A 27,825-nucleotide genomic window follows, 5' to 3' on the forward strand; every position below is an offset into this window, starting at 1 on the left:
AACAAAGAGAGTTTCAAACCTCTCTGCCAATAACAGCTAGTTTTCAGGTTACATATGTAACAGAGTTAAGAACGTGCCCGTAAGCTCACTTCACAGCCTGCTTGAAATGTTGCTGATGGAGCAATCCAATTGGTACCTTTTGTATAGCTCAAACAGTTGGTACGTTGTCAAGGAGGACGTTCACGTGTGTTTGCGAGAAGAGGATCACTGGTTGGAGCACGGTATGGGGACAGGAACAGTGGAGAAAGATATACCGTGAGCTGCAAACTGATGTCGGTTTCACTGGTGCCGTAACCCGGATTGTGTGTGACTAACGTACTAACGGACATACAAACAGATGGAGACAGATCCATGTGGTCCAACCCCCCCTCCCCCCATTTCATTGTGGAGGACAACTTAAAGACGCATTAAAGGTTTCGTGACACCAATCACAGTAAGATACTTAAAGATGCTTTTTAAAGGTTTTATATCATTTCAGTCAGTAGTAGTGCTCACAAGCCAAAAAGTAGTGCTCACGAGCCAAAACGGGTCCCTGAAAATTGTGCACAATTGTGTAGAACGTCATCAATTGCATATGATATGTTACGTCCTGATTATATATATATATTTTAATAAGTCAAATTCCAATTCATACAATACGTTACAAATTTCAACGTGCTAAAGATTCCGTTCAATCTCTTTAATTGTTACCCAGAAACTATTTGACATTGAGATAAAAATGTCTGCATTGGACCTTTAAGACAGGATTGCACATTAAAGACTACTCATAAAACACTCACGTGAGTGTCATGGAAGTTTTATTAAACATATAACAACAAATATAACAAATATTGAAGATTCTGATGCCAAATATATCACAAAGTATACATTTTGATGAACAGCATCTGTTTCCTCAGTCAACCATAACCATGACCAGTAGGTCTGAACCTGTAGAGTAGCATCATAAGGAAACAGATGGTATAGTATCGCTAATATGGGGTTGGCTCATCTCAGCCCTCCAGTGCCTCTTGGAGCTCCACTGCTGTTTTATAGTCCTGCATCGCTTGGTCAGTCAAGCCCAGGTGGCCTCTGACATCAGCACGGAGCTTGTAGACCAGGGCATCGTTGGGCTGGAGGAGAAGAGCTAGGGAATACATGTACTTTAAAGACCAAGACCAGAAAGTTTGAGGGTGTCTATTTATAGCTAGCTATAGTATTTCTAGTCATGACACATGAATCCTCCACTTCTCCACGTACACTTTATGAATCGAACTGTCTTGGTCTCAGCTAAAACTACTAATCAAATTAAGATTTGATTCAGTTCCATGCAATTACTCTTTTAACAATACATTCAAGTCTGCTACAACACCTAAAAAAAAACATTCATTCACTGAATCAGTGGAACTGAACTAATTTAACTGATTTTCTCTAAATCATAAGCACGACAGAGTTGGTTCCATCAACACCCACAATGATTCCATTTGTTGGATGAATCCTCATGCTCATTCTGTCCTGCTGAAAATCTATTATTATAGGTTTGTATCATCACCATGGAAACTCAAGCTGCCTCTTGTCTCATGAAAAATAAGTGGCCTTCTTCTTGGTCTTGGGGTTGTCTGTCTGCCAGTGAGGGGTGTCACTGCACTGTGTCCTTTGCTTTGTTTAATTGGGTGTTTTTATTTCCAACTATTGGCCAGTTATTTTGACACCCAAAACAAAAAGAGAGAAGATTTTCTCTCGGAGTAACGGCAGCAGGGGGACGTAATCTGTAGACGGTGGTGCATATTGTGAGCGAGTGAGTGATTGAGAGAGAGAGAATATGCCTTGTCTGTACAGAGGTAAGATGGTAGGCTAGCTTGTGCCTAAAATTGACAGTTTGCAACACCAGACATGACAATGTTGTCCTATATACAATACAAGTGTGTAATAATGGTACCAGAAAGAGTCCCATCAGCAGTGGGTAAAACATAACAGCCCTGCTGACTAGTGCTGAGTGATTCGTGCTTTTTGAGGTCGGTTCGGTTTTGGTTCGATTATAAAATTTAAAAAAGTAGACATAACATTTTTTAGACATTAAATGCACTATGCATTATGTGGGTTGAATGATGTAACAACACAGAATAAAATGAATAAAAGTCCCACGATGGTAGTGACTGCCCACTACTACATTTATTCACATTACTTTATGAAAATAGTTGTTTTATTTGAGGACTTTATTTAACTCCAAGTCATCATCTCATATAGAGCTGTTGTCTAACAGAAACACAATTTTAGTACTTCTTCAAAGTAAATAAGGCATACTTTTATGCCCGCCGAATACCAACTATCAATCACTTAGATCATGTATTTTCAGACTCGCAAAGTAACTGCTTTCTCTACCCTTTCGATTACGAGTTCTCTCTTCTCTCAGCCTCGGTGTCTTCTCCGCACAGACCAGACATGTTTAAGTGGCCGCGCAATGGATTATGGTAATTGTAGTTAATAACTACGTTTTCTGTGCTAAACTATGTATAATATTGGCCTGTTGGAAACTACAACATCACACAGTTCAGGCTGGATCTGATTTATCTCTACAGAAACTGCACATCAAGCTCACAGTAAAGAAAACGAACTAAATGGAATTCAAATAACTGAAACAACGTCGGTCTTTTAGCTGTATAAAAAAAGAAGAAAAATAACTTAACATTTCGGTTAATCGCTCTGCACTACTGCTGACAGAACAACAGAGATGCTGTCCTAGCCCCCTGCCGGGTCACCCGTTCATCACCCAGGGTAAATGAAAACCCTATCATTGTCTACAGTTACTGAATCTTATCTGGGAATCAACTCAATACAGAAAAAAAACTTATTGGCTCAGTTGTCTGGAGCCTGCAATGGTTGTAGGTTTGATTCATTACCACATAGCCTACAACACAACGCAATACAACAACACAATGCACTGAATCAAATATCCTTGAGACAGACTGATTTAAACACATTAAGTGCTTAATACAACAACAAAATGACACTACAGTAAGATTCAACCATCTGACCTCGGAACGTGTTACAAGTCTCTGTACAATACCTAGCACACATTGGACTGAGAAACTCTATCCAGCAGGAAACACATTGAGACACACACAAGGGCAGCCATCCAGGAACAAAAGAGCGAGTGGTAAAAGGCTGTTGATTGCTGCTCACTGCTCACCTTGACTGAGGTCCTTCTCTGCATTCCTGTACTGGCGCAGGGAGCTGTAGAGATTGGCTCGGTTGAAGAACACGTGTGAGGAATAAGGGTTGAGTCTCAGGGCCTCAGAGAAGTCCTCGAGGGCCTCTGGAACCTTCCTCAGCAGAGCCCTGGTGATGGCCCGGTTCAGCACCGCAGACTCATCCGCTGGGTCCAGCTCAAATGCTCGACTGTAGTGCTCACAGGCCTGGAGGATCACCAGCCAGGAGCACACAGAACCACCGTCACACAGGAGCACACAGGAAGGAGAAGAGCGACGAGAGTGTATGCATACAGTGAGACCCATCCTATAGGATGTGAATGACCCTTAAGTGTAAAACATTTCACCGCTCCGTGGATGTGAACTAGGTTTTACACTTGACACTGACAGCACATCAGAATAAAATCCATTAGAGTGAATTATTTTACCTGTTCAAACTGCCTGTTGTAGAAGTAGAGGTTAGCAGCATTGAAGAAGGCCAGGGCGTACCTGGGGTTGAGTGAGATGGCTCTCTGGTAGTCTTTCATGGCATTGGCTTTGTCCCCCATGAACTGGTTGATGACCCCTCGGTTAGTCAGCAGCTGATCTGACACAGGATGGTGCTACAGAAAGGCCAGGCCAGGGTCACAGTTAATAACACAGTGAATACAATTAAAGTCGGAAGTTTACATTTACAGTCATTAAAACTCGTTTTTCAACCACTCCACACATTTCTTGTTAACAAACTATAGTTTTGGCAAGTCGGTTAGGACATCTACTTTGTGTATGACAAGTCATTTTTCCAACAATTGTTTACAGACAGATTATTTCACTTATAAATTCACTGTATCACAATTCCGTGGGTCAGAAGTTTACATACACTAAGGTGACTGTGCCTTTAAACAGCTTGGAAAATTCCAGAAAATTATGTAATGTCTTTAGAAGTTTCTGATAGGCTAATTGACATCATTTGAGTCAATTGAAGGTTTACCTGTGGATGTATTTCAAGGCCTACCTTCAAACTCAGTGCCTCTTTGCTTGACATCACGGGAAAATCAAAAGAAATCAGCCAAGACCTCAGAAAAACAATTGTAGACCTCCACAAGTCTGGTTCATCCTTGGGAGCAATTTCCAAACGCCTGAAGGTACCACGTTCATCTATACAAACAATAGTACGCAAGTATAAACACCATGGGACCACGCAGCCGTCATACCGTTCAGGAAGGAGATGAGTTCTGTCTCTTAGAGATGAACGTACTTTGGTGTGAAAAGTGCAAATCAATCCCAGAACAGCAAAGGACCTTGTGAAGATGCTGGAGGAAACAGGTACAAAAGTATCTATATCCACAGTAAAACGAGTCCTATATCGACATAACCGGAAAGGCCGCTCAGCAAGGAAGAAGCCACTGATCCAAAACCGCCATAAAAAAAGCCAGACTATGGTTTACAACTGCACATGGGGACAAAGATTGTACTTTTTGGAGAAATGTCCTCTGGTCTGATGAAACAAAAATAGAACTGTTTGGCCATAATGACCATCGTTATGTTTGAGGAAAAAGGGGGAAGCTTGCAAGCCGAAGAACACCATCCCAACCGTGAAGCACGGGGTTGGCAGCATCATGTTGTGGGGGTGCTTTGCTGCAGGAGGGACTGGTGCACTTCACAAAATAGATGGCATCTTGAACCAGGAAAATTATGTGGATATATTGAAGCAACATCTCAAGAGATCTGTCAGGAAGTTAAAGCTTGGTCGCAAATGGGTCTTCCAAATGGACAACGACCCCAAGCATACTTCCAACGTTGTGGCAAAATGGCTTAAGGACAACAAAGTCAACGTATTGGAGTGGCCATCACAAGCCCTGACCTCAATCCCATAGAAAATTTGTGGGCAGAACTGAAAAAGCGTATGCGAGCAAGGAGGCCTACAAACCTGATTCAGTTACACCAGCTCTGTCAGGAGGAATGGGCCAAAATTCACCCAACTTATTGTGAGAAGCTTGTGGAAGGCTACCCGAAACGTTTGACCCAAGTTAAACAATTTAAGGGCAATGCTACCAAACACTAATTGAGTGTATGTAAACTGCTGACCCACTGGGAATGTGATGAAAGAAATAAAAGCTGAAATAAATCATTCTCTCTACTATTATTCTGACATTTCACATTCTTAAAATAAAGTGGTGATGCTAACTGACCTAAGACAGGGTATTTTTACTAGGATTAAATGTCAGGAATTGTGAAACTGAGTTTAAATGTATTTGGCTAAGGTGTATGTAAACTTCAACTGTATATAGCTACGATACAACATCTCCAAGTTATTATTATAAGGCATAACCAACGCATCATCAAGCTTGGATTATTATAATCAGCTGCGTAGTGCTATGGCAAAAAACAAAACGTGCGTCCAGTAAGGGCCCCAGGACCGAGTTTGGGAAACCCTGCTATAAGGGATGAAACACTGAATACAGCAACACTGGCAGTCTTACTCCAACAACCTGCATTCTATCTCCTGATTGACCGGAAACAAAACACCAACCACATAGCTATAATACATCATGTCCAAGTAATTTGCTGAAACGCTGAATAATGGCAGTATACACCGGCAGTATGTCTTCCCTCAGTGTACTCAACAGCTTGCATTTTATAAACATGGACTAAACACGCTCTCCTGACTGAGTGGAGGACATTCAGCCAATTATCTCTCTTCACAGTGGCCATCCATTACTGAAACAGGAAACTGCAATTCCTCACAGGATCCACATTACATACCAGGTCCAAACAATCACAGAAAAATGTGACTTTTATCTCATTACTAACCAGCCTGCTTAGAACTAACATCAATGGGTTTGATGCTGTATGTAGCCAAGGTGATACCTTCAGAGCCATGTTAATGTCTTGGAAAGCAGCATAGGGGTTTCCCATCTGCAGGTTGATGACAGCTCTCCCCTCAAATGCCTTCCAGCATTTGGAGTCAATCTCTGCTGCCACTGTGAACTGGTTCCAGGCTCTTTGGAAGCAACCGAAAACCTGGAAAAGCACACGGACAGATTGGAGTTATGTACCAAGTTTGAAATTGCCAACTGCTAAAGCATGAATTTAAACAGTGAAAATCAATTTACATTTAACAAAATGCTGGGATTGGTTTGCTATTTTTAAACAATGGCAGTTAAACAAAATGACATGTTGACAGCTGTCTTCTTATTAAAAACATTATAGAAAGTTGCCTGTTTTCTTTTTGCCTAAATGCGGCAAATGCAAATCTTAGCAACACGATTGGAGTGAGTACAAGAATAGATATTGGTCACAAAATGGAGACACAAGAAGGCTATTTTATGTACATAAGTATGTCTGACCAGGTTGAATTGATGTAAATCCACCCCCTCTTCATCCTATCATAAATAGCGCAACAAGAGCCAGAAGTGGTCTGCTCTTCAACACTCAGCAATATGGCAATTAACATGAATTAATTTACAATGTACAGTAAATGTATAATACGTGAGGGTACACACATTGCACAATACACTTGGCTTTTAAGGACTATTCACATTGACAAAAATAACGTCAACTGCTCTCCAAGTAGATTCTACTTTGAATAATACGTCTGCAGAGCTGTGTATACCCATGTGACAAGTTGAGGTTCAGGGTTAGGGTAGTGTTTGAGGCTAAGGTTAGGGTTGAACCGGGATGTGGACATGAAGCTATGGTTAGAGTTAGGGTTGAGGTTAAGGCTAGGGTTGGGGTTGAACCGGGATGTGGACATGAAGCTATGGTTAGAGTTAGGGTTGAGGCTAAGGTTAGGGTTAAGGTTGAACCAGGATGTGGATGATGGACATGAAGCTAGGGTTAGGGTTTGGGGTTAGGAGGTTAGGGTTACCTGGAAGTTGTAGGCCAGGCAGATGCGTGCGTTGGAGCAGAGGGGGTTGAGGTGCAGGGCGGAAAGGAAGTCCCTCTGAGCCTGTTTGGTAGCCTGGGCGTGGCCGTAGTCCATGCAGGCGTTGCCCCGCCCCACGTAGGCATCTAGGAAGAACGGGCTGATCTGCATGGCCTGGCTGTAGGCTTCTACTGACTCCTGGAGCTGACCCAGCCTAGAGGACACACCCAAGCACGCACGCACGGACACACACACACACAGGTCATAGAGTTCATTATAAGATGTTGTTAAAGCAGTATGCTCTTAAAATCCATTCCCGTAGAAAATAAACTTCACCACCCATCTAACTGGGCACATTAAAGATCCTGTGAAAAACAGTACTTGTTCAGGCTAGCGGATGAGCAATAACCACTACTCTACTCCACGTCCATTAACACTCTCCAAATGACCACAGTTCCCAAAGGAGTTGGTGCACCCCAGTATAGGTGCTCTGGGTCAATACCATTACCTATAATACCCCCATTCTAAAACATGTCTCATAAGAAGGGGGAACGACACTGTCAGGAAGATCACACCTTTCAACAGAGCATGTCTGAATGACCTCGCTGAGTGCTGCTCCTCTACGCGTCTCTTTTTCTCAGAAACACTCTCGGTTTCTTTTTCTCTCCCCCCAACTCACTGAGAGCCATGTTTCAGCTCGGCGTGAACAACCTGCTTTCAATACGGTTTTGAACATTCCCTCAGCAATTTGAAAGATGTTAACAGGCCCAATGGGATTTCTCTGTGAGAACCTCTCTAAATAGATATTCTGTTTTATTCTTCTATGTTCTGTACACAGGGAGAGTAGAGAGACAGTCTGGATGATTTCTGCTGTTCCCAACACTGGTAGCCTGACTACAACGTGTCCAACAGTAAGATGAGAGACTGTCTTACACATTCAGTGTGTTTCAAGGATTTGCCCTGTGGGTCAATGTTGCAACACTACATTGATTTCCCCATCTTCTTCACACATCATGACCACTTTAGAACAATAACCATTAAAGTTATTAATTGAAATCATAAATCATTCTTCATAAAAGGTCATGCAGTGTTTATGGTCTCTTCAGGCAACACACAAATATTAATTCACTATTAACGGCAGCATAAGTTGGATTTCCGACTGGAGGCCTAACTGGAAATGATGAATAACAAGGAAAAAAAGGAAATGAATAGCATGGTTTGGATAACAATTTGAGATACTGCATGGACTATACTATCAAACCCTGAAAGTAGAGATGCTTGGGAAGAATAACATGTCCTTGGGTGGGGATAGGGTGTTAGGGTGTCTATACTGAGTGTGTGAGGGGAGAGACCTGTGATGGTAGACTCCTAGGGCATGATAGATGGTGGCGTCCTCTGGACTTCTCAAGGAGGCAGCTTTGAAATCCTGCAGGACAAAGACAGTACACCACAATAACAAGTTAAGTGAAGACACCATGGATGAACAGATGAACAGGTAGATGATGATTGTGGTGCTACCTAACACATTACTATGTGATATTGCTATGTACACTCCAATGGTATCATGGCATGAATAGGAATAAAGAAACAGAGATATGCAATCAACGCTAACCCTGCTTGTGATGAATGATTGAACAATGTGAGATAACTCATCGCCTATGGCGAATGCATACAATCTATCTATCATGTCCTAGCATATACAACCTATCTACCACGTCTAGTAATACTTACAACCTATGTCCCATAGTCTCTTTGTCTAATTCATACAACCATTCTACAGATGCAGAATCTTAATTTGAGACAATTCGCTCCACCAGGAAAATAATCTTGCAGCAACAGGAAATGTGAAATATTATGTGGATTATAATGGACATTTTTGTAGGGGTTGATACATTTTTCGTAAGCGGAAATAAAGTCTGACATTTCTAAGTGGAAAGTGAATTGCAGGAGAGTTGTCCTGCAACAGGGTGATCAAATTAAGATCCTACACCTGTACCATGACCCAAAGTCTCTCTGTCTAATATATCTGTCCGGCCTGGGCTCAGTGAGTTTGAGTGTTTGCACAGTGAACAATGCCTGTTGACGATGCTAGCTACAGGACACTACCTGTAAGGCATTGTGATGGTCACTCAGCTCCACGTAGAGAAGGGCACGATTGATCAAGACCTTCAGCTCAATCTCCTTCTTGCTGGGAAGGAGGAGGACAATCCCATAGTCTCTAAGAGCCTGAGAGATCAATAGGAAACAACAGCTATGACAATAAAGAACTGATGTACTAGCAGCAAGGGACATAAACACATGTATGTAACATAGGAGCATGGACAGGAGCATAACCAAGATGTTGGCTGACACACAGATTACGAATTAAAACACATTAATTATAGATGGTTGGAGCACTTCTTTCCTAACACAAACCTGTCCCTTACAGAAAAAACACACACAAAATCTTAAAAGGTGTTATTTCTATGAAGTGACAGTATACTGCTGTATTCTGATTTCAATTACTGTAAAAGCTTGTACTGTGACCACAATTGGGACTGAGCCTTAAATGGGATTTGAACTCACAACCTCTCCGTCGCTGTGCAACTATACCATCAGATCTGTGAGTGTGGAAAAGATACAGTCCACAGACTTATTGACAAGAATGCATTTCTGCCCTTTCTTAAAAGCTGCCAAGAATAACGTAAATAATTGTCCAATTATCACCACCAATGTAAAACTATCAGTGCTCAAGGACACTTGACATAGTATAGTGTACATTCATTATTTGGGGATTTGAACTTGCAACCTCTTGGTGGAAGTGGAGCGATGTTTCTGCAGTGCCACCAGCTTCATACTTATAGCTTAGAACATACACTGAGTAAACCAAACATTAGGAACATCTTCATAATATTGAGTTGCACCATGGCCTTTTGCTCTCAGAACAGTCTCAATTCGTCGGGGCATGGACTCTACAAGGTGTATAAAGCGTTCCACAGGCATGCTGGCCCATTTTGACTCCAATCCCTCACACAGTTGTGTCAAGTTGACTGGATGTCAATTGGGTAGTGGACCATTCTTGATGCAGACGGGAAACTGTTGAGCGTGAAAAACCCAACAGCGTTGCAGTTCTTGACACACTCAAACCGGTGCGCCTGGCACCTACTACCATACTCCGATCAAAGGCACTTAAATATTTTGTCTTGCCCATTAACCTTCTGAATGGCACACATACACAATCCACGTCTCAATTGTCTCAAAACTTAAAAATCCTTCTTTAACCTGTCTCCTCTCCTTTATCTACACGGTTTGAAGTGGATTTAACAATTACATCAATAAGGGATCATAGCTTTTACCTGGATTCACCTGGTCAGTCTGTCATGGAAAGAGCAGGCGTTCTTAATGTTTTGTATACTCAGTATTACCACACTAAATAAATAATGGTACGGTTAATGTACACTACAGTGTTGTACCCTGGGGTACAAAAAGGTCAAAGGTACACTTCACAGGTACATATGTGAACACACATGGTACAGTTCGGTACCTTGTAGGTATAATGGGACATTTTTCTACCCAATATTTTGTAGGTTAGATGGTGTTTTGGCAGTGTCAGAGATGTAACTGCAGTGTTGCTCCCTGTTGTACAGAAAAGTCAAAAGTATACATAAGGTACCTTCAGATGTACACATAGGAACTTATGGTACTGGTCAGTACCTTTTAGGGTACATGTGTGGATAATTTAGTAGAAAAAAAAATGGTGTGCTTTTTACAAAAGTTTTTTTTAAATCTGACACAGCGGTTGCATTAAGAACCAGTGTATCTTTAATTATATGTAAAACATGTATCTTTCATCAAAGTTTATGATGAGTATTTCTGTTATTTGACATAGCTCTCTGTAATTACTCCGGATATTTTGGAGGCATTTCTGAACATAGCGCCAATGTAAATCGAGATTTGTGGATATAAATATGCACATTATCGAACAAAACATAAATGTATTGTGTAACATGATGTCATATGAGTGTCATTTGATGAAGATGTTCAAAGGTTAGTGATTCATTTTATCTCTATTTCTGGGTTTTGTGAAAGCTATCTTTGCTGGGAAAAATGGCTGTGTGTTTTTTGGATATGGTGATGAGCTAACATAAATATATGTTGTGTTTTCGCTGTAAAACATTTTAAAAATCGGACATGTTGGCTGGATTCACAACAAGTGTATCTTTAATTATATGTAAAACATGTATCTTTCATCAAAGTTTATGATGAGTATTTCTGTTTTTGACATGGCTCTCTGTAATTACTCCGGATATTTTGGAGGCATTTCTGAACATGGCGCCAATGTAAACCAAGATTTGTGGCTATAAATATGCACATTATCGAACAAAACATAAATGTATTGTGTAACATGATGTCATATGAGTGTCATCTGATGAAGATGTTCAAAGGTTAGTGATTCATTTTATCTCTATTTCTGGGTTTTGTGAAAGCTATCTTTGCTGGGAAAAATGGCTGTGTTTTTTGGATATGGTGGTGAGCTAACATAAATATATGTTGTGTTTTCGCTGTAAAACATTTAAAAAATCAGACACGATGGGTAGATTAACAAGATGTTTATCTTTCATTTGCTGTATTGGACTTGTTAATGTGTGAAAGTTAAATATTTCAAAAAAATATTTTTGAATTTCGCGCGCTGCCTTTTCAGAGGAATGTTGGGGGGGGGGGGGGTTCCGCTAGTGGAACGCGTGTCCTAGAAAGGTTAAAAAAAACAATTATCTGTAACCAACAGATGCATATTTGTATTTCCAGTCATGAAATCCATAGATTCGGGCCTAATGCATTTATTTCAATTGACTGACTTCCTTATATGAACTGTATCTCAGTAAAATCTTAGAAATTGTTGAATGTTGCATTTATGTTTTTGTTCAGTATAATAAGCGCATCTAAAGTATCCTATAACTTTAAATGCAATTGCAACTGAGGCATGCTAAGTGTATTTGCAGGCCAAAAAGTAGCCTAACAAAGTGCATCACGATTGACAGAAAATATATAGCAAAACACTATGTCACATGTGAAGTGTTCCATAAACACGGTTTCATATGATTTCACATGTGAAAATCCACATCATCACATGTGAATTGTTCCAAAAACACATGGTTTCACATGTACAAAACATGTGGACATGTCACATGTGAAATCATGTGATTTTCCACATGTGAAATCATGTGGTTTTCCCATAAGGGCGCTTTAGAAACAACAAACGTGAAAAGAAAAAGAGAAAACCCAAACCGACCAATTCATATTCCTTGAGTTGCTGATAACACACTCCACGGTTGTAGTGTGCAAATGAGCAGGTTTTGTCTATCCTCAGGGCCATGGTCAGGTCCTCCACGGCCCCTTTGTACACCTGAAACAAAAGCATTCTAAATTTAAACACAAAGAACACTACTGAACATTGCACACAGTCATGCAGCTCTGCTCACTCTCTAATGGCTGAGCGCCAGAGGCATAGAGAGAAGTAGGTCTCAACTGAACTGACAAGAGTTTAAAAAAAAGTGTGGTGGAAAGACAGAAAGTACAAACACATAATAAAAAAATAAAATGTTTATCACAGAGCCTTGGGACAATACAGTTGGTTGAGGTTTCTCACTGAGGCCAATATGACACATTATCTCAGTTGGTAGAGCATGGCACAATGCCAGGACAGTGGGCTCGAACCCAGGACCTCCCATACGTAAAATGTATGCACGCTTGACTGTAAGTCGCTTTGGATAAAAGTGTCTGCTAAATCCCATAATTATATTATTATCAACCTTCTCTCCTCACACAACTCTTTATATCCTGTTTCAATAACCGGATGAAAAGACAACGGTCCTCTCAAAGGTAATAACCACCCTAGAAATTAATAAAAAAATACTGATAAAACTGTTTATTTATACCTCACAAAATGAAAATAAGAAAATGACTGGCAATGGCAATATTGATAACTCTTAATCTAGCCATGAACAATAAGAGCTTTCATCACAGGACCCTATCTGCCCTCATTGGACTCTATGACCACTCTTTCACAACAGTAAATGGTGAGTAAAAGACCCTAGAAGAGATATAATCTCTCAGCCACTTTCAAGTGGTGAGGTGAATCATCCTACTCTGCATTGCAATCATAGACAACATTACATTCATAGAGGTGGTGTATTGGAAACGTTATTATTCAGAATAACCAATCAAATTCATTCCAAAGAGGGTTATCGCTTGAATGAACAAATAGTAATTGGGTTACTGCCCTCTAAAGAATGTCATTGGCTAATGAGAGGCAAGGCTGAAGAAGCAAAGAGTGATGGCTAGCTGTGTTGCCTGTGTGAATGTGAAATAAACGTCACACCCTGATCTGTTTCACCTGTCTTTGTGATTGTCTCCACCCCCCTCCATGTGTCGCCCATCTTACCCTTTATCCCCTGTGTTTATACCTGTGTTCTCTGTTGGTCTGTTGCCATTTCGTCTTGTTTGTCAATTAAACTATTGTTTATATTCGACGTGGTCTGCATCTGGGTCTTACCTTCATACCTGATAATAAACATATTCCGTTGTTAAACAAATTAACAACTTCTCGGAGTCATCGGTAAAGAACCCAGCATCTAAGATGCAACAATAGACAACAAAGGAAGGCATCCCATTTATCTCACCTTCAGGTAGAATTTAAGTGCTCCTCTATACAGGTAGACCCTGACACTCTTGGGCTGGATCTTAATGGCTTCGTTGCAGTTCAGGATGGCCTTTGAATAGCGCCCTTTAGCGCCATAGAAGGCTGCACGGCTCAGATACACCTTGAAATTCAGACACAATGTACTCCATTCACAACAATTCCACACAATGTGTTCCATTGCACTGCTTCTGTATAATGTGGTTTCAGATACATTTAGGCTTTACAGTACATTTAGCCTGCATCCCAAATGACACCCTATTCCCTATGGGCCCTGGTCAAAAGTAGCGCACTGTGTAGGGAATAAGGTGCAATTTAGGATTCAGCCTTATACTGTACATGGGTGGACAGTGAGTTCCAGAGAACCAGTGGTTACGGAGCCTCTACCTGGAACAGGTTGGGGTTGATGAAGAGGGCTCTGTTGAAGTCCTGAACACTCTTGGACTGCTGCAGGCGCATACGACAGAGCCCACGCTGGTGGTACGCATCTGCATAGTCAGGGTTCATCTTCACTGCGTTGCTGAACGCATCAAAAGCCTGTCAGAAAACATTACAGTATCTTCAAATGGGGGTGTTAGTTTGGTGAAGGAGGCCGTTGCCATGTCAGTATGTACTGTACCATAGACTATTTCAAAATCACAGCATGTACCTAGTTAATGTGTTATGTAACATGAACAACAGGTGTTTCACTGCATGAAAAAAGAGAGAGAAAAAAAAGCCTTGCAAAAGAGAAACAGCTTGAGATTTGACGGTTAGAAGACACAGTGGATTCAAAAACGTTGTGTTGGAGTAGCCAGTCTGTTTGTGCTGTCATGCCAAGCACTGTTGGCAAGAGCACAAACAGATCTGGGACCAGGCTAGTGTTGGGGGGCCATGCAGCCAAATAACATGGATATCTCAACAGACACCGCCTAGTTAGTGTACCTGCAACAGGAGAGCCAGTGCCATGTAGCAGAGTCCAGTCAGATAGAAGACCTCTGCAGCTTCAGAGACGTTGTACAGGTTGGTTTCGTTGGGGCTCAGTAGAATCAGGGCTTTCCTGAAGCTCTCTACTGCCTCCTACAGCACAGTCACCACACACACACACACACCACAGAAGGCTGCTGAGGGGAGGACGGCTCAAAATAATGGCTGGAATGGAGTAAATGGAATGGCATCAAACACATGGAAACCATGTGTTTGATGTGTTCGATACCATTCCATTAATTCCGTTCCAGCCATTACTATGAGCATGTCCTCCCCAAATAAGGTGTCACCGGCCGCCTGTGATACACACACGTCACCAACTCCCCCAAGACACTTACTCTCCCCTGATGACAGGGCATGTTAGGCCATGGTTATTGCTATAAAAATGTCATGCTGAGAAAAGTAGGCCAGTTGTATTGATAAGCTGCCCGACGCCATTATGTTAGCTTCAGAACATCTTCACTAGGACACAACCCGGATGTTACACAGAGCATTATGGGTACTGTAGTACATCAAGCTACAGGCCTAATGATTGGAATGAGGAAGACAAACAAGCAAAATCACTGGAGGAAACAGGGCAGTATTGATCATTCAGCTTTAGCCAATACATGACAAGGCATGGTAACCCAGAACGTAACAACCCACCATGAACTTGCGTGCCTTCATCTGTGTCTTGCCCAGGAGAATGAGGATGGGAGGTGAAGGCCGGTTGTTGGTGGCTGCCTCCAGACAGGCAATGGCTTTGGCATCATTCCCCAGGAAAGACTGGACAGCAGCCTGCTGGATGGGAGATGACCCTAGTGCTGGTGGTGGGGAAGGGTCACTGGTCAGTATTAGCCTGGTCCCAGATTTGTTTGTGCTCTTGCCAACAGCATTGCTCATTGTGAAGCCATGATTCTTACTCCGTAATCAGTAAGTTCCTGCCATATAGTGTCAGTCTGTGAGATAACAAGGACTTGTCAGTCAGGGTCAGGGAAATCATTTTATGCTTCCTGGATCCTGATTAGAATCGCTGTACCTTTGTTCATCTCTGCAGCGTACTGGATACAGAACGTGGCCAGGTCAAACTGTTCCATGTCACACAAATACTGGCCCCTGAAACACAGAGAGGGCATTGTGGATATGTCAATATACACTGAGTATACAACATGTTCCATGACATAGACTGACAAGGTGAAACCAGGTGAAAGCTATGAGCCCTTATTGATGTCACTTGCTAAATCCACTTCAGTCAGTGTAGATGAAGGGGAGGAGACAGTTTAAATAAAGATTTTTAAGCCTTGAGACAATTGCGACATGGATTGTGTATGTGTTCTATTCAGAGGGTGAATTGGCAAGACAAAAGATTGAAGTGCCTTTGAATGGGTTATGGTAGTAGATGACAGGGCACACCGGTTTGTGTCAAAAACTGCAACGCTGCTGGGTTTTACACGCTTAACAGTTTCCTGTGTGTATCAAGAATGGTCCACCACCCAAAGGACATCCAGCCAACTGGACACAACTGTGGGAAGCACTGGAGTCAACATGGGCCAGCATCCCTGTGGAACGCTTTCGACATTTTGTAGAGTCCATGGTGCTGATGAGTAAGGCGGGGGGAGGCCCGGAGGGGGATCAAGAGATGTTTGTGAACACCTGTAACTACCATTTCCTGCAATCTAGAGCCTTTATTGACAACAAATAAAGGATTTTTTACAATTCTAGCTACATAGTGGTGCAGCCAGTCCACAAGGTGGCACAGCACTCCTCTTATATTCTTTGGGGAGAATCCTGTACTACTTTTGTATTCTTAACTAAAGAATAGTTTAGGTCCCTTTTACAGACATAAAACTCAAGCCTGATATCCTTCCTCTGATATAGAACATTTATACAAGGAAAGGCCCACTCTAAATCTAAGACACTAGCTTGTTTGTGACAGAAAAGTTCTGTAAGAACCTTTACCTCATGATATACAATTGTTGAGCGTCTGGCTTCATATGTGTGGCTCGTGTCAGATCTTTCAGCGCTCTCTTCAGATCATTGACCTTTTTGGTGAAGAATAAGGTTCATGATTTATACATCATAAAGTGAAAACCTGAAAATCCTGGTGACCGCATCGTGACATTTGAAATGCTTACATTACGATAGGCTTGGGCCCGGCAGATGTATCCTCTGATGTAGGTGGGATCCACCCTCAAAGCGTTGCTGAACATTCGGATGGCTTCATAGTTCTGGCCCATATTCAACATGAAGATCAAGCCCAGGTTCACATGGGCCAGTGCTACAGACCTAACAGGAACAAGAAATCATCACAAAGTGGGGAAAAACATTAAAGGAAATCATTCAAAATGTTCATACATCTCAAGTCTTATTTAATATTTAGCGTCGAAATGTCCTCCCTCTCTCCTTCTCTCCCCCTCTCTCCTTCTCTCCTTCTCTTCTTTCTCACTCAAAGCCCTGTTGCTCTTTTCAGAAGAAAGGATCCACTCTGTGAAAGCGAGAGGCCCAGTGGTATTACCTGTCAAGTTTGATCACAGCTTCAAAGTCGAACACGGCTTGTTGCCACTGCCGTCGCTCCGTATAGAGCAGGCCCCTGTGCAGGAAGGCACTCAGGTTCTCTTGGCTATCATTAATGAGTACTGGTGGCACAGAAATAAATATAACAATAAGTTGTATCTCTGTGGTACTCACAGGACTGTATAACACAACACCTCCTCAATCCAGCACACAATGGAAAGATATTAATAGCCTAAAAAACTCTGATTGGGGGTTAATGTAAACTGAAAGCTACCACTCTTCGAGTCAGAACACATTGGATTGAAGATATTAATAGCATGAAATGGGGGTTAGGTGAGGTTTTGTTGATGATGTTGTTTGTAACTAATGGACTGTGGAAATGATTTTCCTCTCTGAGGACATCCGTACAATTAAGTGTATATTTATCTATTGTCTAATACCTGAGGTGCTGAGGTCTTGGAGGGCAATATCAGGCATCCTCTTCCTGAGCAGACAGCCTCGGTGGTAGAAGGCCAGCCAGTCATTGGGGTCCAGGTGAACTGCCAGGGAGAAGTCCTCGATGGCTTCCTGGTACTGACCCACCTTAGCATAGATCCTGCCCCTGTACGTCCTGTGGTATGTCCAGATTATAAAGAGACATTATGTGTTATAATGGGTTATAACTGGTGGAGGGTAACACCACTGACATTATGGAGGGTAACACAACTGACTGTCAATCGACATTTCAGTGTGTGTGTGTGTGTGTGTGTGTGTGTGTGTGTGTGTGTGTGTGTGTGTGTGTGTGTGTGTGTGTGTGTGTGTGTGTGTGTGTGTGTGTGTTTTGAGAGAGAGGGAGAGAGACAGAACCTGTGTGTGCGTGATTGTGAGCTAAACTCCAGCCTAACGCTGGCATTATCTGTGTCCCAAGTGACAGCCTATTCCCTATATCAGGGATGGGCAACTCGCAGCCCCCCTTTCGTAGGCCCGCAGACTAATATCACACCAAACAAATACAATCATTTGAATAATAGAATACACAAGCTGCAATTTTTAAAAATGTGGTTGTGCATCAGCAGTCACTCAATTAGCCCATGTCAGCAAAACATTTTAGATTGGTAAGTTAGTCTAGCGGCCAGCTATCTAAACGTGTAGTAATCATTGTCAAACTACTAACCGGGGTAGGGCCCATTGATCATCAGTTATCACATTAAAAACTGCAAATGTTTGCCTCCTATGGCAAAATGTGTAGAATTTCAGGTAATTAGCTGTAAAACTGCTAATTTTTCTCTTCGCCCCATGGCAAGATGAGGAGAATTACATTAAATGAGTTATAAAATTGCTAAATCTTCTCTCCGCCACATGGCAAAATATGTAGAATTGCAGCAAACTTGCATTAAAACAACATTTTCTCTACGCCCCATGGCAAAATGTGCAGAATTGCAGGAAATTTACTTTCAAATTTAAAAAAAAATCTTCGCTGTCACGAGGAGGGGGGGGGGGGGGGGTATGGATGTGAGTACGCAGACCCACTAGCTACTGCAGCCCCTCATGATGAGTTCCGTTTTTTGGTGGGCCACACCCCCATCAAAGTTGCTCATTCCTGTCCTATAGAGTGCACTACTACCTATGGGCCCTGGTCAATAGTTGTGCACTATATAGGGAATAGGGTGTCATTTGAGACACACCCATTGATTACCTGGCGATGGCATGGCTGGGATCACGCTGGAGCAGCAGAGTAAAGTCAGACAGAGCCACCATCCAGTTACAGCTGTGGAAGTACTGCAGGCCGTGGGTCAACAGAGCGTCCGTTCTCCCTGGGTTGATGGAAAACGTCTGGAAGACAAAGATTACAGACATACACCCCAGTCACAGCAGTCTCCTGTTAAGCCCTTGTTCTGTGGCTTATGTTGGCAAAATAATCCAGAGGTCAGCCCTGGAGTGAGGTGGAATCTCTTCTCAATCAATACACAATATCACGTTGTTGGTTTTCTACCTTAGATGACTGTATTAAACCCAGACTACATCCTAAGAGTGCTTTGAGACCCAGTGATGTCAGTGGCAACGTGACTTACTTTGGCATAGTCCTCCATGGCCAGTAGAATCTCATTCCTCTTCTCGTACATCTCAGCCCTCTTGAAATAGTTGTCATCGTCTTCAGGTCTGCATTTGATGGCCTGAGTGTAGTTTATAATAGCCAGGGTGGTCTCTCCTCTCACTCTGTAGATTTCTGCTTTGGACTTGAAGGCATCTGGTAAACACATATAAAAGGTTGGTAATGTATTGTACTGTACAGTAGTCTAGAAAGGAGGAAGAGCTATAGCTGTACAGTCATGAACCATAATCAAATCACATATAAGTCCAGTTGCATCCTTAACCGTGGGTACATCACCAGAATTTCCTTAATAAATCGAGCAGCAGTGTAATGCCACAGAATGTACAATAACTATAGTCAACAAAAATGTGTTCCTATTGGCAAAAAGGAACTAACATTTAAATCAATGGAGCACTCACTAACTTGAAAATACAGATGGAACGTGCCAGAGCGAAAAAACTAAAAGGCTCATGAAATGAGGAATTTAAATTCATTCAAGTGAGAGATTCAGCAGAAGTGCAATCACTTTCACCTTGGCAGAGTCAGTCAGTGCATCATCACGCTGTATGTACCGTGAATCACTTGTATCTACAGTAACTAATAAAACACACAGGGTTTTGGGCTGTGGTGGGCTTACCTGCATGTTTCTTGGTGTGCTTGATGATAAAGTTCAGGTCATCCAAAGCACTATTCTGGTTGTTTCTGAGCAGATAAATGCTGTGCCTGTGCCAGTAAGCATCCAGCAGGTAGGGCTCTAGGGAAATGGCCTAGCGTGGAAACAACAACACATTAACCATTTATCATCAGAAGCTAGGCCTAGAGGAGGAAAATGAAGCTAGTAGGGAAATCAGGTCAAACCTATTAGCTAGCTTATATACTTATAAATAAATGTCTAAATCAAGTTACTTTGACTAGCTTCCAACTGCAATTACAGTATTCCGACCTAACACACTCCTCCATTGCTGTCCTATTTCAGAACCAAACCTCTGCTAGCCTACTGAAAATGTGTACTAAACTTACGGCATTGAGATCCTCCAGAGCCTGGTTAAGCCGGCCCAGTTTCTTCTGCAGCGCCCCCCTGCGACACAGGTCAAAGGCGCTGGGTCTGTCCTGCTGGGCAATAGCCTGGGACAACTTGGCCACCTCTCCCTCCAGGTCCCCTGTGGTCAGGCCCTGGTCCAGGGTCAGAGACAGGTCCACCCAGTCCAGAGGCTGTATCTCATCCAGCATCAGGACCTTCTCCCCAGGCTTCTTCAGGGCCCCGCTCTGGAGGCTGCTGCTGGGGGCCCTCTTAGAGGAGTCTGATTCTTTCTTGGTGCTGCTGCTCTCCTCCAGTGGGGGGAAGAGCTGGTCAAACCAGGCATCCCAGATATCCCTCACCCACTCCCGGGGAGGGAGCACGTCGGGGATGCCACCCTGGTCAGCGGCAAAGCTCTCAAAGTCCAGCACCAGGGGTAGGCTCGGGTAGCGGGGCAAGGGGAGAGGGAGGGGAGGCTCCTCTGAAAGGCATGTGGTGGGTTTGATGGGTAGTAGCTGGCACACAGACTCACTCCTGGGAACACAGGAGGCAGGCAACACAGACAGGGTGGTTAGATGTAAAGAAGAAATGTATACATTCTGTAAATACAGCAATAACATGGGTCTACTGTATATCCAAATGAAAGCACATTCGTCTGGAAGTTCTATAACTGCTTTGTTAGCCAAATGAATTGCAGTACTGTAAGCCTGCCTACCTGATGAGAGTACGTGGTGGCTCCTGCAGTTTTTCATGGATGTAGGCCAGCTTGGCAGGGCACAGCTTCTTCCCACCCTTGGCGACCTTCTTCTTGGAGTGGGATATGCTGCCTCTCCTGACTGTTTCCCCCATCATCACCCTGCCTCGGTCCCTCCTGTACTGGAGTTGACTCTGGCTGAGGGCTGGGGTAAGCTCCTCTGTGTTGGGGCCTGCTGCGGGGGCTTGGTGGTCGGCCTCCTGCTGGACAGTGGGAGTAACCTGGGGTTGGATCTCCTCAGCCAGCACAGTGGAGAACAGCTGCTGCCGAACCACCTCCAGCTCTCTGGTGACGGTGGCAAAGTCACATGATACCTTGAGGAAGGCCTCTGGCTCAGGGTTGAGGTGTGGGGCAGAGAAGGGCCTCTTCAACTGGGTCAAGATGGTGAATAGTGAGACCATGGTCAGAACCTCTGCTTAGGTGGTGAGATAGTGGTTTATCGTGTTATTGAATGACATGCCATTTTTCATATACACTCACCTGTTCTTTGTCAATGGAGGGTTGAAGTGACTGCTCAGTTACTCTGAGGTCTATCATAGACTTGAACTTTCTGGACAGCACATTTTCCTGTAGGAAGATCCAACACGTTCGTAAGGGCATGCTAGAGGGGATTTGTTTAGTTTAGTTTCGGCGGGGGGGTAACTAAAGCACACACTGACCACTGAGGTGTATGGCTCCATCTCTGTCAGGTCACAGGCTGATTCCACCAGGTCCTGCAGATCACCATAGAGCTCCTCTCTGGAGAGATCGTTCTGCGTTGCCTGAGTAACAAACACCATAGAAACACAGCAGGGTGAGATCACATTGGCGAGGTTTGGTTAACTGGTTCACGTGCAATTTGATATTCTAATATATCAAAGCTATTATTCACATATATCAAAGATATTTGATATTCAAAGATATTATATTTCACCAGGACATCTTTGGTTAAAAAGGCATGATCAATGTGGCCTTGCTAATGTTATCTAACTTTCAGAGTAGTAGGGCATCTTGTAATGTAATGATCAAAGAGCATCTCCAATGTTCCCCCATCAAGTCTCAACTAAAACACAGCCAGGAACAAATAGAGTAGAGTTAAGTCCTCCGTTAACAGTCCATGTGGACTGACTGTCTGGGAGGGAAGTAGCCTACAAGTCCGTCGGTAAACATCAGAGGCTCAGTACTACACTACCTGGTACTTGGGAAAGAGTTTGTGTTTGACGAATGCAGGAGAGCAGCTGAACTTAGGAGGCGCTGGGTGCCAGAACATCTTCAGCTCGTTGGAACACAGAGAGGTCTGGGAGGAAGGAGAGAGATACTGTATAAGACACACAGAGAACTGGGAGGATAGACACTTCAAGACAGGTGACTCATCTAGACCAAGGAAAAAGCCCCTTGAATAAAACAAACTCACACATGACATTAAAAAGATAATGCGGAACTGGAACTGAAACATTTGACATTCTTAAACAATCCCAGATAGCTACAGTGTTAGTATCATGTTATAAGCAGTCCCTTTAAAAACCTCCTGTTTCTAATGAGTTACAAATATGTCTGGTGCCACCTAGTGCATCATCTTGTTGGATGATGAAACACTTTCTAGACAAAATGTTTGGGGGGAAAAGTTGTATAAACATAGTGCTGATCCTCCTCACCGCCTGTCCATGAAGCATCATCCTGGGCTTCTCTACGTAAAACTCAGCGATCCTCTGCCAGTCAGCCAAGCTGGCTGAAGTCTGGGGAGGCAGGTGACTCACACAGTCCTTTCCATCAGACTCAGTCGCCTCCACGCAGGGCACGCCTTCATTTACTATCCTGCAAAGAGATTCAATAGTTTTACATGATATGAGGTTGTTGTAATGATACTCCTGACATGTAAAGTTTCCCCACGTGGAGTGCAGAAGGTAGTGAGAGAGAAAGTGGAGAGAACGACCAAATCATATTTACTAAATAATTTAATGCAACCCTGTATCCCAGCACTTCAATTCCAAATGTTGCTATAAAGTCTAGATTTTGGTCAGAAAACAACTTATGAAGCAGAGCCTGGGAGAGATAGATAAATAAAGGTTAAATAAAAAATGTAATAAAAGCGTTTTACCTGTGTCTGTCAGGCTGGGCAGCGATGTGTTGTAGTGCTGCCCTCTGTTGGTGAAACTGTGGTGGTGCACTGAGTTGGCTAGAGGTGTGACAGACCCGGGAAGCCAGCTGCAGCTCCAGAGGTAGGGCCTGGCTGACTGGGGTTGTACAGAGGTGGTGAATGGTCTTGTACCCATCTGCACTGTGGGAGAGAATTAGAACAGTAATGACTACAATGTTGTGATACTCTTACTTCGCCAGTCCGTTTGCGCCATCATGCCAACTCCTTGTCACTGGCTTGACAATGATAGCAATAGAGTTGGTGAGAACACAAACAGATCTAGGACCAAGGTAATGCTTACTTTCAATTGTATCTAAATGTAACAGAATTTCTGACTTCTTTCCCTTGTCTGTAATAACACAGGGTATATATAAAACCCAACATGTATGGTAAAGGGAGAAGTCAACTGACATTTTGCTTTGAACCAAAACCCCACTGGTTTGTTATATTGAAGAATGTCAACGATTCAACAACAATCCACATATTTGAAACGTCTACAAGCAATACAGTGGTCTTGGGGCTTGTCCTAACAGATGAACTATTCTCTGTGGCGTAAGCAGATGAGGTGGTGGTTTATTTGCTCAGATCATCCATGCCATAACTTCTCACCACTCTTTGAACTGGAGACTCTGTGTGTGGCCTCTCTGTGCTAGGAGGGAAAGGCCCGGCCTCCCTTCACCACCCACCACCCACCTCCTGTCCTGACAGACACTGGACAATTTATTGGAGCCCAACATGTTCACTATGGCCTGCCACTCCTGAGATTGATCATCTCTCTGGCACTCTGGGTTAGGTAGGCATGCCCCAGCTCAGCTAGCGGAGCGGCAAACCTGTAAGGTCACCCTGGAGTCATTCGCCTTGTTTTCAATGAAATGAGCATTCCATAACTGTGGAGTGGAGCTGACCTGAGCACTGCCTTCAGCCTGGCTCCTTATCTAATCCATGTACCATCAGCAGACAGGCTGGCAGCCTGGCCCGCTTATAAAGCCTCTTATCCATACCCAACAGAAACCTTTCAGTGAACCAAAGCTCTGAAAAACACCCCTAATTAAATGGCACTTGTTTTGGTTCCATTTTTTCGTCAATGGGGTTGGAGGGGAGTGGAAGGAGTGGGAGGGTGTGGCACAACTCCAACTCAGCACTTGCAGCAGGAGGAGGCAGTAAATCTGGTCTCTTTAGGTGAGTAAGGAGTCAGTTATAAGGAAGTGTGTGGTTGCACCAGGCTCCAGACAGAGAGAGAGCAGTCTAAAGAGTGTGTTAGGCTAGGAGCATAATTACTCTCTGTGTCAATGGGTCTCCGAGAATCAGGTGGGGAGTTTTGATGATAGCTTAGAAGTCACTTTATTTACAGGGAGACTCCCTGGAACTGAGCTCATCTCCGTCCAATGCCACCCCCGCCCAATCCATTAAAGTCAAGGTCGGAGATGGTTACTAATGATAGTGAGTTGAAGAGGTTGTTAGAAAACAACTTTGTTCAAAACAAGCAGGGATAACACAGTGACGACCATGATTATACAGGGTTTAAGCAACATGTCTTCATGTTTTAGGAGAAAACCACTATTTATTTGACAGTGCAGTGTTGTATGTGGTATCCATTTAATACCCAAGTTTGTAATAGAAGTAGTATTTTAACCTCCAATAATGATCACAACTCAAAATCAGTTCGATACAACAACTCACAACTCTCATGATCAACCAGACTGACCGCGAATACAAGACGCTTACTGTGCTTTGGGGGCCCATGTTGCTAGAGGGGAGAGGCCTTGAATGGTTTTGTTTTGTAAAGACACCCTCGCTGGTCTCTGAGAAGGAGCTATGGTATCTCCTCGAGCTGTCATTACATCTGCATAAGTCACCTTTGATGGAGGGAGAAAAAAAAACACAAAAACAAACGTTTGTCTTCTAATTGTGGGAGGCGTGAACAAGATAAACTGATAGTACAGTTACAACTATTGAACTTCACACAATGACAACCACATAAATCCAAGTATTACCTTCTGTGGAAGAGCAGAGACCATAGAGTCATCGCCGTCTGTCTCTCGTTCAGACAGTGAGTGAGCGATCTTGTAGACCCCCGATGTGACTTTAGGGGACTCAGCAGGTCTTGGAGGGGTAGGTGTCTCCCTCTTAACCCACAACATCCTCTGTGGAACCGGGGACCTCTGAGGAGTACCCTGGGAAAATGTGGATAAGACATTTGTTAATGTTAACTATCATACTAACAGAATTCCTTATCAAGGTTGAATTTAGTTTAAACTTTATACAACCTTAATAACAGAAACCTCTACACTTGAAAATGTTCTCAAATGCTCTGAAAACCTATTTTTCAATGAACTGTGAAAAATCTAAATACACTCTAGTCTCTGCATTACCTCTGTTTGTACATGGCTAATATTCTCTTCTCTCTCCTCTGATTCCACTGTTTTTTCTTCCTTTAAAAATGATTAAATGTTATAAAAAAAACAAAGATTGTCATTAATCAATACAAGTGCAATTGCTATGAGCATTGAATACCTGTTTATATAACTAATATAAATTGACTATCCCCGTGCTTATTTAAAATCTCTACCAAAAGTATAAAGGTCAAAATGTTTGTGACCATTCAGCATATTATATGTTGTTGTCCTTTTGTTATGGTGTTGTCACCTCGTTGTCAGCATTGTAGCTGTCCCCCAGCACTCTTTCCATCAGCTCCTTGATCATCTGGTCCGAGGCAGATGGCATATCACTGTCCCCTCTCTGTAAGGAGGCAATGATCTCATCCACCGTCCTCCCTCTGCCTCTGACAAGCCCCATAGTCATGGCCACTGACTCCTCTGGGTGTCTCTGCTGGGGGTCCGCGTCCTCCTGGCTCTCTGCACCCTCGGCCCCTACAATGCCCCGTGCCTCCTCCAGCAGCTCTGTGGTGGACTTGACACTGTGGATACTGTTAGGGGCCATGGTACTCCTCTGGCTCTTTGAGCTTCTGTCGTCAGTGGGCGTCCTTGGTGCATGCGTAGACCTATCTTTCTGTTTCCTCCTTTTCTTTTTCTTGACCTTCTGTGGGGCTTTCCCGTGGGATTGCTCGGAGCCCGAGTCCTCACTGTTCCTGCTGTCGTCGGTGTTCTCCGAGCTCAGAGCCAGACATCTGCTGAAGAAGTTGGATCTCCGGATGCGCCTCTCCGCCGCTTCCTTCTCCGACACCTGCTCTGACTGCTTCTTGCTCTTGTATATAAACATCCTGGTCCCTGTTGCTGGCCTCTCTGACCTGGGCTTAGAGGGAGGCTGTGGCCTCATGGACATAGACACCACTTTGGTCGTCCCTGCTAGCTGAGCTATGGCCGGCTTCTGGGAAGGTTTCAGGCCTGGAGAAGACAGGATCAAATTAACTGAATTTCTCCCTTCACTGATTCCTTTGATACGTGTGGTTCCTTGACTCCTGCTCACCTCAGACTTTGTTTTATGGATGTCTAGTAGCAGTGCACTTTGTGGTAAGGAGGCAGGTGGTGATTGTAGCAGATCTGCATGGAACTCCAACAGGCTGACTGACCCTGCAGACATCTGTGAGGTCCTATTTTGGGGTGTGTCCGATGTGCCACAGGGTCCCTCTGTAGCCTCTTCCATCAGTCCTGATGACTCCAGTGTGTGGAGAGAGTCTGGTGGTTGGGCCTGTGTGCTGGTGGTTGTGTGGGAGTTGAAAAACAGCTGCTTCATTTGTAGGAATTCACACTGGGACTCATTGCGTAGCACCCCTAACTCCTTCTTCAGCTTTAGCTCCTCGCTGCGCCTCAGAACCTTATTTCTCAGCATGTTGCTCCATGTCTATCAACGTGACCAAATGTTGGAAAGTGAAACATGCAAAAAAGTAAAGGACTGAGGATGGAAGTTGGTGAGTAGTAAGAGGTATTCTTTTTCAATGGGTGATTATGAAACATCAATTAAAATGATTAATACACACAGCAATAAAAACAAATGGTAGCCTAAAACGTGATATATGACATGATTGATGCTTATTCTATGTAGGATTACGCGGCCTATGCAATAACTGATGATGATCAAACTGTTGATACTAAGATTTGTGTTACTGTGTTACAAAAAGTAGCAGCACTGTCAGTATAACAGCTTCACAGTGTGTATTTTGTTGCTAGTGAAGTTTGAAAGATGTCATACGCCCCGTTTAACGAGCTACAATGTTGCCAGCAGTGAACCACTCCAATGCTACGAGAATAACGTTAGATTAGCTAACGTTAGCAAATTCCAACGCTTACCTTTTCCAAAACTATTGAAGTGACAAGACACCGCTCTTTGCTGAAATTGACGTTACTTTAAATATCTGAATATCATCTCATAAACACGTTGGCAGGTAAAATGTTTACAAACTTTTGGGAAGATTTGACATCCACCATTTCTTCGTGGTGGCTGGGAGGATCTCCTAGCAACCAAACCAGACAACTAGGCTGGACAAAACAGACACCACGTGGGTGCAGAACTGAGACTGCCTAAGACCGGACAAGCACTGGAAACTGAACTAAATAAAAAGTTACAAAATGCGAACGTGTTCAAAGCTCAAAGGCTTTTCTAATCGACAGAAGAAGTATAGTTTCAATTCGGCATAGGCCTATGCCTTTTTCTATTGGCTCTGTAGTTTTCATTCTGGATGTGTAGGCCTTCAGGAAATATTATTGTCATAAAATCCAATATTGTCTAGTAAGTTTATCAA

At 43.2% G+C, this 27,825-nt stretch overlaps 1 protein-coding gene across 1 annotated transcript; it reads right to left on the reverse strand.

Annotated features, from left to right (window-relative positions):
* Positions 1 to 793: 793 nt before the first annotated feature.
* Positions 794 to 26,915, reverse strand: ttc6 (tetratricopeptide repeat domain 6). The gene is made up of 30 exons (XM_039009110.1): positions 25,773 to 26,915; positions 25,121 to 25,300; positions 24,852 to 24,982; positions 23,088 to 23,267; positions 22,645 to 22,804; positions 22,182 to 22,286; positions 21,670 to 21,771; positions 21,491 to 21,577; positions 20,972 to 21,381; positions 20,259 to 20,790; positions 19,876 to 20,005; positions 19,219 to 19,394; positions 18,843 to 18,979; positions 17,608 to 17,777; positions 17,169 to 17,289; positions 16,789 to 16,939; positions 16,613 to 16,695; positions 15,693 to 15,769; positions 15,320 to 15,477; positions 14,633 to 14,767; positions 14,096 to 14,245; positions 13,692 to 13,832; positions 12,302 to 12,415; positions 9,139 to 9,258; positions 8,385 to 8,458; positions 7,036 to 7,246; positions 6,032 to 6,188; positions 3,614 to 3,780; positions 3,167 to 3,392; positions 794 to 1,123 (listed from the first exon to the last, which is right to left on the reverse strand). Exons 1-30 carry the CDS (start codon positions 26,913 to 26,915, stop codon positions 990 to 992), a joined length of 5,862 nt encoding a protein of 1,953 aa, XP_038865038.1. The 3' UTR covers positions 794 to 989.
* Between the last annotated feature and the right edge of the window lie 910 nt (positions 26,916 to 27,825).

This window comes from Salvelinus namaycush, chromosome 15 (assembly GCF_016432855.1).
Source record: "Salvelinus namaycush isolate Seneca chromosome 15, SaNama_1.0, whole genome shotgun sequence".
NCBI classification, from domain to species: domain Eukaryota; kingdom Metazoa; phylum Chordata; class Actinopteri; order Salmoniformes; family Salmonidae; genus Salvelinus; species Salvelinus namaycush.